Source organism: Taurulus bubalis (assembly GCF_910589615.1).
Source record: "Taurulus bubalis genome assembly, chromosome: 1".
Taxonomy (NCBI): Eukaryota; Metazoa; Chordata; class Actinopteri; order Perciformes; family Cottidae; genus Taurulus; species Taurulus bubalis.
The window spans coordinates 21,476,472-21,486,149 of NC_136589.1; the positions used below are offsets into that span (position 1 = coordinate 21,476,472).

The 9,678-nt window shown below is 41.9% G+C and overlaps 1 protein-coding gene across 1 annotated transcript; it reads left to right on the forward strand.

Moving 5' to 3' along the window:
* Positions 1 to 1,524: 1,524 nt before the first annotated feature.
* Positions 1,525 to 8,836, forward strand: LOC306735861 (tissue factor-like). Its single transcript, XM_079217424.1, has 7 exons — positions 1,525 to 1,687; positions 3,058 to 3,169; positions 3,708 to 3,794; positions 4,833 to 4,945; positions 5,418 to 5,596; positions 6,281 to 6,431; positions 7,943 to 8,836. Exons 1-7 carry the CDS (start codon positions 1,621 to 1,623, stop codon positions 8,074 to 8,076), a joined length of 843 nt encoding a protein of 280 aa, XP_079073550.1. The 5' UTR covers positions 1,525 to 1,620; the 3' UTR covers positions 8,077 to 8,836.
* Positions 8,837 to 9,678: the final 842 nt, after the last annotated feature.

Here is a 9,678-nt window from a genome sequence, read left to right on the forward strand (position 1 = left end):
GGGCAGCATTACTACGGCATGCTGATGCAAATGAGTTGCAGATGACTGTAATATTTAGGAGACACAAACATACTGTAGTGTGTTGTTCTGTCTCTGAGTGTGTGTGCGTATGTTTTTCCCAGAGTTTCTGTGTACGTGTGTGTCCAACTACAGTCACATGGTTTCTAATTGCTACCAGGAGGTTTCCCCCCAATGACCCACACTGACACTGTTCCCACAGCTTCTCAGTGCCGTTGTGTCCGTCTAAACAGGTCACAAAGTTTTACTGCAGATCTCTGATCCAGCCGAATGCCATTACCTTACATAGATGAAATTATTTCACGATAATTCAGAAGTACCTCTTCAGCTGTTGTTTTTGCGAATGCACTTTTCTTCAGTCCCACATTCCTTGGCTGCTCTGCTGTCTCAGGGGATAATAGAAGGAGAGCTGAGGCATATTTCAAACATGCGACTGGGTTTGTCAATTTATAGCAGCAAAGTTTGCAGATGTTTTTTTGTTTTTTTATATAGCAAATCTGAAAATCATTGGAGTGGCTTTGCTGTTATTCTGTTGATGTTAATGGGACGAATACACAATAAATAATAAAGGGAAAACACGGACCGAGGTCTCTGCACGAGCACCGCCACAAACTTTTATTTTTGTGTTCAACCTTTACTCAGCCAAGATAATCCTATTGAGAATTGTAATCTCATTTACAATGGGGTAAGCGTAAAATACAATTAAACACTTCAATTAGTGTCACATAAAATAGACAAACCAGCACATTGTATCAGCCTAAGAAGTTTCACTCAGTGTCGAGACAAATACATTCAGTGCTCAAATAATCCTAAAATCTTCAACGCTTGTAAAATAATCTAGTTTAAATGTCTCTATAGCTCACACTGAGATGAGGGTCAAAAAAACATATTCTACCTTTTACTTAGTCTACCTATTATCATATTAATATATTAGCATATCAGGCTAGATGACAATGTTCTGAGTCTCAAGGGTTGGCGTGCAAAAATAGAAAGAAACAAGGAAGTTTCCTGGTGGGCAGAAAACCAGTTGAGTTCTTGAACTGGGCCACTTGGAACAAAGTCTATCAGGCGTCAAGGCAACGCAGCCTCAAGCTGTTTGGATTTCACAGACACACAGTTGAATACATGAGCAGCATGAGGCTGAGAAACTCCTTCCCACAAAGAAAGAACCAACTATTTGGTGCCAGTGAGGGTGGAACCATTGCTAACGGACTACTCATGTCTCTTGAGTTTACACACGGCTCAGTCACAGAGGGACATTTTCCAAGTTTCACAGTGGCGTGTGTCCATCCAAGAAGCTGCATGTCCTCATTATGTGCATTGGTGGAAAGAAGGAAGAAGGAGATCAAACTGAACAGATCGTTGTACTCTCCCCTCATCAGCATGCCGACATGTGGGAGGGATTAGCAGGCAGAACAAGGCGGAACGAGGCGGAACCCTGAACCGTCCCCCAGTTCCCCCATTTACAGCTCTCACACTCTCCGTCCTGTCAGCTGGAAACAACAGTCAGTCTGATCAGGAACATCAGAGCTGCTCCTGCTTCTCTTGTTTCAGGGAGCTCTGACAAGACCAAGCTCTGAAGGACTGTTGGGCTGTGGGAACATGGCATCTCTCAAAACTGTGCTTTATCTGGGAGTCTGTCTGTCTGCTTGGATCATCACTTATGCAGGTAAAAGCACATTATGAGATAGATAGATAGATAGATAGATAGATAGATAGATAGATAGATAGATAGATAGATAGACAGATACGTAGATAGAGGCTGCATGAGGTGGGGCACCAGCGTGCAGCATGTGTTTTTTGCATGTTGGGCATCAACTGGAACGTAACTCTGGAAGGCACGTCATTACTTTTTCTCCACTGGAAGGGCACCCTTGAGGGCATTGAATTTGTTTTCTCCACTGGAAGGAAACTCTGGAGGGCACGTCATCATGTTTGCTACACTGAAAGAGCACCCAAAGGCCACTTCATAATGTTTTCTTCTACCAGACGGGCACCCTTACGGGGCACAGCATGAAGGGGGATTTATATATGTAGTATTTCAGGCAGAGGTATGCCTATGCATGGCTAGGCTAGACAGTCACCAGTGCTATGGAGCTATGCTGCAAGTTTAATATTCAGGTTTTGAAATGCTTACCTGTAAAAGTTCTGCCCCTACCCCAATCCAACAGACTTTTTTTCAGACAGATTAATTCTTCAGTAGAAAATAGCCCTATCTAATATCTCTCGTGCCTTGGCCCCAACTGGTCCCTTCATGGCCCACCATCGGATATATGCGGTTTATCTCATGAAATATGATGATATGCTGTGTTCCAATATGATGCAACTTATTTCACAGCTGAGCTCTACTGTGTCAGATAGATAATGGACAGAGAGGAAATCTACATCTTGGAAGATACCTATGATCATTTTTATGGTATTATATATTTGTTTACTAGGCCAAAATGAAAAATGCATTAAACATTCCAGGTACACGCTGTAAATAAAATATATATATATTGGAAATGTTCCTATAGTAAGTGGTCGATTCTTTAAAGCGAGGGTCTTGATGAGCTTGATAGAACAAGAATTTTGCACAGTTGTAACATTCTTCAGTAGTCCTGTAATCAGTAAATGTTCCATGATGGTATTTACCATCATCATGACACAGCGTTTAAAAAGAAAAGACATGTGGAAATGTTTAAGCCAGGAATGAACCAAACAAAATGTCTCACAACTTGGGATGTTGCAAGTCATGAACGCAATGAGAACAAGATGGAATGTTACAAGAATGTGCTGGCCAGCCAGTATCTCACACTGTGTGAGCTCATTACTCACTTCTGGCTCACCTTCAGCTCACCACTGGCAAAGTTTGACTTTGATTATGATCTGTTTGTGAGAAAGAAGAAGGATTTCAACGTTTTTATCCAACAGATCTATCAAAGTAGATGTATATAAAAAATTGGTTATGAAACTACACTACGCTAACAAAACTAAAACAGGATGGAAGATCATGGATGAGTGGGAAATTAATGTTGTGTTACATTTTATTTTTCCTAGATGAAAAAGTGCCCAAAGCTGAGAACGTACGCTGGGTGTCTGTGGACTTTAAAACCGTCCTCCACTGGACAACCGATCCTTCTGATTACAAATACACTGTCCATTATGCTAGGTGAGTTCACACACACACACACACACACACACACACACACACACACACACACACACACACACACACACACACACACACACACACACACACACACACACACACACACACACACACACACACACAGTTGTGTTTTCGGGGGACATTGCATTGACTTAAATTAATTTCCTGGAGCCTAACCCTTAAACTTAACCTTGACCTAAACCTAAACCTAACCTTTATCCTGAAGAAACCCTTTTTTATTCACCCGTAGTGACCGTAGGTCAGCTCACCAGAATGTTTTTAAATGTATTAATTTGTATCTCATTTGCCCCTCCAGACTTCTATACTTTTCTCATAAAGGTTTTTATATATTTAGGTTTTTTATTCCTTTGGTTATCTATTTGTATAATGGGCTACTGTCCTACAGCGATCTCACAATGTGTCTCACACTGCCGGATCTGGTCAGGGACAGAAAGTGTCAGTAGTCATCATTCTGTGGGTTTTTATCTATTTCAGTCAATGTTCTCCTGTTTTGTGTGTCTTGTCATGTGACTGTCAGCAATGAGGGCGAATGGAGGGAGACTTTAAACTGCATCCAGATGTCATTAACCGAATGTGATCTGAGCAGCGATGTCAAGATGAACAGGTAGGACTCTGTCCCTTCCAGCCCTGATTAGGCCTCCATATATCTGCCAGGTGCAGTCAAGCATCACACTTCACATTCATCTGTAGTTTCTAACGCCAATACAACATTTTAATCTTCCGACAGAGACAAGTCTTTGTGTTTTTTGCTTGTGACCTCACCCTTCTTTATCTTAGTTTTTAACTATCATAAATTGCATCTACATTTTGATGTATATGAAATATATTTTAAGTTCTGTTATGGCCCTTTCCTCGAAAAGTGCATACCCAAACTAAAAAGGGTGTATCTCTGCAACCACTAGGGCAGGGGTGGCCAACCAGTCAGAGACTAAGAGCCACATTTTTTACTGTGTTACTGCCACATCCGCCCCCCCCCCCCCCCCCCCTAGATAGATAGTCTATATGTTACTGGTTAAGAGTAAATGAGTAAATGAAGATGACAGAAAAAAAGGAAAAGGTTTCAGTTCTGCCTAGAAAAAAAGCACTTTCAGGATGATTATTTCTTTGAAATGCAGCTGTAAGGTCCAACTCTAACCCAAATCACAGCACAACATGTGAACATTCTCTCTGCAAAGGTTGACTTTGATAAAGTGAACAAAGTTAGAGAGGGTGTAGTACAAAGAAAATTTAGGCGAGGTCTCCAAAATTTGCATTGGGGCCCATTTGGGCCCATTTGGGCCCATTTGCGCACATCTGTGATATTTGAATTTTGTCATGTACCAAACCATATATTTCACTTGTATATTACTTATGGTGTTCAATACATCCAAATACAGCAGTTTTTTTTTTTTTTTTCATGAAATAAGCTATGATCTAAAGTTTTATATAACAATCGCTCAGTCTGCCACCCCTAGGGGGGGATTGGTTTTTAAAACTGACTTCCATAGCACTGTTCTTCCTGTCCTCTTTTAGATTAATCTAAGTGTTGACCGTCTTGCTTGAGACTTTTGAGCGTTGGCCTCATTTCACAACATTTCTGACCATGCATGTTGAATGTATATTACTGATCTCCCACCCATATTTATCTGTTCCCGTTTGACAGTACCTACAATGTCAAAATCCAAACAGAGCCTGCGATCGAGTACGATGACTATAGCGATGACCTGGAGGAGTACCCTCGCAGTTATTCCCCTCCCTTCAACCCCTTTAGAGAAAGTAGGTATCACATGCATACGGAGAAAAAGAGTTGTCAATGAGCAGCCTGGTCTCCTAAAAATAACGTACTCATACAAACAAACTGCATCGTCAGTTTTCCTCCCAGATTGTGTTTGTTTATGACGCATCACAAATATGTTTCTAATGAGTGCATCAAAATCCACGTAATGGTTGACCTGTATAGCCACACAATCACAGGACTTGCACTGCTTATAAACCTGAGGATACCAACATGCATGTAAACACATTCAGTGTAGTGAAAGAAAATGACAATTCTCTTTATTATCGGAACAAGCATGACTTGTGGTTACATTGTTTGAATCACAGCAGTGCTATCTCTTGCTGAGGAGCCGGAGGCTGAAAGATAGCGCTGGTATTGCCACCTCACTCCCCTCAGCTTTATGAATGAAACGCTTGTAACTTGGTGAACAGGCCTGAGCCTCGTCCTCATGCCGCTTCGTCCTCTCCTCAGCGAACATCAGTGCAGTGAAGTTCACCGTGGCGGTCGTGGACGAGAGCAGAGTGAACGTCACTATCACTGATCCTCTAAGCGGCATTCATGAGGGCAAGAAGCAGCTCAGCCTCAGAGACATCTTAAAGAGTGAGCTCAAGTACAAGATCAGCTACTACAAGTTTGGAAGCACAGGCAAGGTACAGTATAGTCATTTTTCTAAAGCTCTTCAAAAGATTTTAGCTAAAATCTGCTGTTTCCCTGGGAAGCAAAAACTTGCGTCTTGAAGGAGCAAATACTACAAACCTTTTGCAATTGATATTGCTGCCTCTTTGAAAAGAAAATATTGATTACAAATTCAGTCAAAGGTAAATGGACCTGTACTTGAAGAGCGCTTTTCTAGTCTGACCACTCTACTGACCTACTCTACTACATGTTAAAGTGCTTTAACACACTGATGTGCCCATCAGGACTAACACACATTCACACACAGTAGGCAAAGCTATGGGAGCAATTTTAGGTTTACGTGTTTTGCACAAGGACACATCGACATGGGCTAGCGGAGCCGGGGTTCTAACCGCCGATCCTCTGATTGAAGGCAAGGCACGTTTATTTGTATAGCACATTTCAACAACAAGGCGATTCAAAATGCTTCACATAAAACCATTAAAAGCATCAAAACATAATGCCTGAAGAAACCCTCATTGAAGGACGACCCTGCTCATCACTGAGCCACAGTCGCCCGACAGAAATGATTTCAATTTAGATTTGAAATACATACAAACTTACTCATCAAATGAAGAATGTGTAAACGTCTACATGTTAATGGTGAGTTAGATAGATGTTGAAGTGATTGACGGGAATATTTCCTTCTCACCTGGTAGAGAGACTTCATATCTAACTCCAGTACGGCAGAGGTGTCACAACTGGATGCTGGACAGAGTTACTGCTTCATGGTGGCAGCGTTCATCCCCACCAGACCCAAAATCACCCAGCAAGGAGCCTGGAGCGCCCAGTGGTGTACACCCGGAGACGGTAAGGTCCTGCAAGGTGCACGCCCTCTGCACACACAACACCACCACCCGGGGTTCGGCGTTCCTCTGAGTTTGATTCCGACACACGCGGCAGCCTTTAGCGTTTCGTATGAGAAGGAGCAATATGATGCACACATGGTGGTGGATGGGAAAAACAAACAAAGGACTTTCACCCAGGAGATCGCTGTTTGTGTCCGGTGCTTAACGAAAAGCAAACGTTGACATTTTGTCACATCAGGCCGGACTCAAGTGAGTCACTGGTCACATGACATGTGTGACGCTCTTTTCCTAAACCAAAATAAGTGGTTTCATTAAACCTAACGCCCCAAGACAGAAGTTTATTTTGAAAAGTATGTGACAACATTAAACCGCCGTCCACGTGAACAGAACTGACAGAGAGGAGTACATGGCTTTAAGCTGCAGGTGAGTCTGAGGTGAGAATGTGTTGCACAACTCGTCAAACCAAACACAGCTAAGTAAATCTAGGTGGGAAGTTTATTTTGAAAAGACATCAACCAAAGTGATGCCAGAGGGGAACCTAGAGCTTCATGAGACCTGCTTGTTGCTTTTATGGATAAGTAGTTTGTCTTGTCTTGCTTGGAGATCGTTCCAGTTGACTTACTTTCTGGTCATTTTTCAGAGAGTCCCCCGGAGCCTCCAAGTGCCTTTCTGGAAACCGACATGGTTTTGTTCACATTCACCATGTCTCACTCCAAACACACCGCGTATCCCTAGAGCCTACAGGAACTTCCATTCATAAAACATCTGCTCAACTGATATGCTTGTGTTTTGAAAATACTGTTGCTAAACACTATGAGTTGGGGTAAAAAATCAATACTGCATAGTATTGCGATATTGTCTGGTGAGGTCAGCAGAGGTCCCGGATCAGCGTGATCGGTAGGAAGTTGGTCAAAACTAACATGGAGACATCCGAGAAAGAATTTAGAAATGCGCTATCTGGACTTCCTATCACTCGTAGCGCCGCTGTTCGCACACTAACCAGCTAGCCGCGGCCAGTCCTGACTTGTAGTACCACTTGTATCCAGAGAGGCGATAGTGAGTCACTGAGGCATTCAGTCTGTCCTCAGTCCACTGTGAGAGGACCAACAAGTAGAGCTGCCCCGAAGGCTTCACGGTCACGTTGACATTACAGGGTCCGCGTTGGTTGTTTATTGGATTAAATCCAAAGTGTCCGAACAGGAAAACAACTGGCACCCAGCCTTCCTCCCGTCCATAAGGAGAATACTTCGCTGGGAGGAGAGTGGCCGCAGCTCGGAGGGATAGATGGAGCTAGCAGTTAGCAGTTAGCTCAAAGTCAGTCACTTTGAATTTAGTCCGATGAACAAACATGCACCGCTATTAGTTAGCAGTTGGCTTTTTAAGATTGGCTTACACCCAGTAGTGGAGGTGAAACGCTGCTCAGTGGTTCTGAGCATGTGGCCAGATCTTACACATTGCACCTATAAAGAGACAGATGCATTGGTCTAACTGTGACTCTCGTTGTCCCACCAGAGCCGAATCTTGGAGCGTGGGTCGGTGCCGTCGTCATCCTGCTCACAGTCCTCGTCATCATCATTCTGGTGACCGTCCTCTGCTGCAAATGCTGCCGACAAAAAGACCCATCTCAGTCATCGACACCTGTATAGTGCATGTGCACGAGTGTTAAGTCTGTGTGCGTGTGCGTGTGTGTCTAACAAACAAAGGGAGCTGGTCTCCCTTCTCTCTTCTCTCTGTTTAAAAAAAACAACAACATGGTTTTATAGTTATGCTCTTTGCTTAGTGCATCGTAGTCATTATTTTTCTATTTCATATTTTGATTTACATTAAGATGAACTTGTGCAGCTTGCGCTGACAACGTAATGCACACTGAATGCTACGATACAACTGAGCATGTCTTCATCCTTGTCTTGATCAAGTATCAAGTCCAGCTTCATTTTAGTGGATACAATGTTACAACAACAGTTCCAGGTGAAATAATTATCTAATTAAGATGATTCAAAATGTGATTTGTGTATCTGTACATTGTATGAGTGAAGACTAAAACGTATAACATTCCCTCACAACTTCCAAATCTTACCTTATCTTCTTTTTTTAACCCGCCATGTCGACTGTTTCTACTAAATATATTTTTGTATAATGTATTGTTTTGTATTTTTATTAAACTTTTCATTAAAATTCTGTCAGGACCAAAAAGAATGAACCACTAAAAATACAGCAAATAAAGCTCTTTAGAGGCACCTAGTGGATGCTCCTAGAAACTACAACAACATCAGAAAACTCATCCCTACAAATCCACATTCATCTTTTATTTGAGCCTCATTCAGATGATTTTTTTCTTTATTGTTTTGCAACACAAGAGTAACTTTTGTTGATCAAAAGGATGGAAAAGTAATAAAACTATAAAAATGAAAAGGTTCTGCAGATCTTCATATTTTCGGAATTCATTTCATTTTCAGCAGAGGTGTTCATTGTGCTTCGTTTTTTGTTTGGAGAGGCAGCAAGTCCTGATGTTTCTAAACATCTGAAGACCGGTCCGATCTGTATCTGACTGAAACAGCGATTGAGAGGTCACTGGTGACAAACTAAATTACTTAGCGGGTCTCAGGAGGTTCGATTTCTAGAAAGAAACATTGCTGGTGAGTTTATCAAATGTATTTTTTGACACTTTGAGCTCTGCAAGCCGAGTGCCATCTTGTTCCATTATATTGGAGAGAGGAAAGACATTTCTATGTCTGACAACTACAAAATTAGGCAACTCACAGCAGAACAATCAAAATGAATAGATAGCACTACAATAAGAGGAAATATGTGTATTTTAGATTTTGGGAAACAATTATTTATCGTTCAGGAGGTTTTTACCGCAGAGGAAAGCCAAGCTGCCGCTAACATTTGTTGAGATTATTTTGTCAGATTCAGACACCTGATGACAATATCCGTCAAATATAGTGAAAAGAGGCGTAAAAAGGATGTAAAAATGTTGCTTAAAACTGGATAGTCATGACTTCCTCTGGCAGACTACCACAATGCTAAAGAATGCACAAGGGAATATAACCTTACCTTGATTAAAATTATGAATTTCCTCAAAGAAAATGGGTTGTTTCCAGGTACTGGTACCACACAATAAGAGAAACTATCGCGAGATGGTCAAGGTTGACCTTGAATGGTTGAGGTTAGGCATTGACCTTAAAAGGTTGAGGTTAGGCATTGACCTTGAATGATTGCGGTTAGACATTGCCCATGAAAGGTTA

What these genes read in the sequence shown, in the direction of transcription:
- LOC306735861 (XM_079217424.1), top strand. Translation starts at nt 1,621, where the DNA reads ATGGCATCTCTCAAAACTGTGCTTTATCTGGGAGTCTGTCTGTCTGCT. An exon ending in TTGGATCATCACTTATGCAG is followed by an intron (nt 1,688 to 3,057) that starts GTAAAAGCACAT and finishes TATTTTTCCTAG; the next exon opens with ATGAAAAAGTGCCCAAAGCT. An exon ending in AGCGATGTCAAGATGAACAG is followed by an intron (nt 3,795 to 4,832) that starts GTAGGACTCTGT and finishes CCCGTTTGACAG; the next exon opens with TACCTACAATGTCAAAATCC.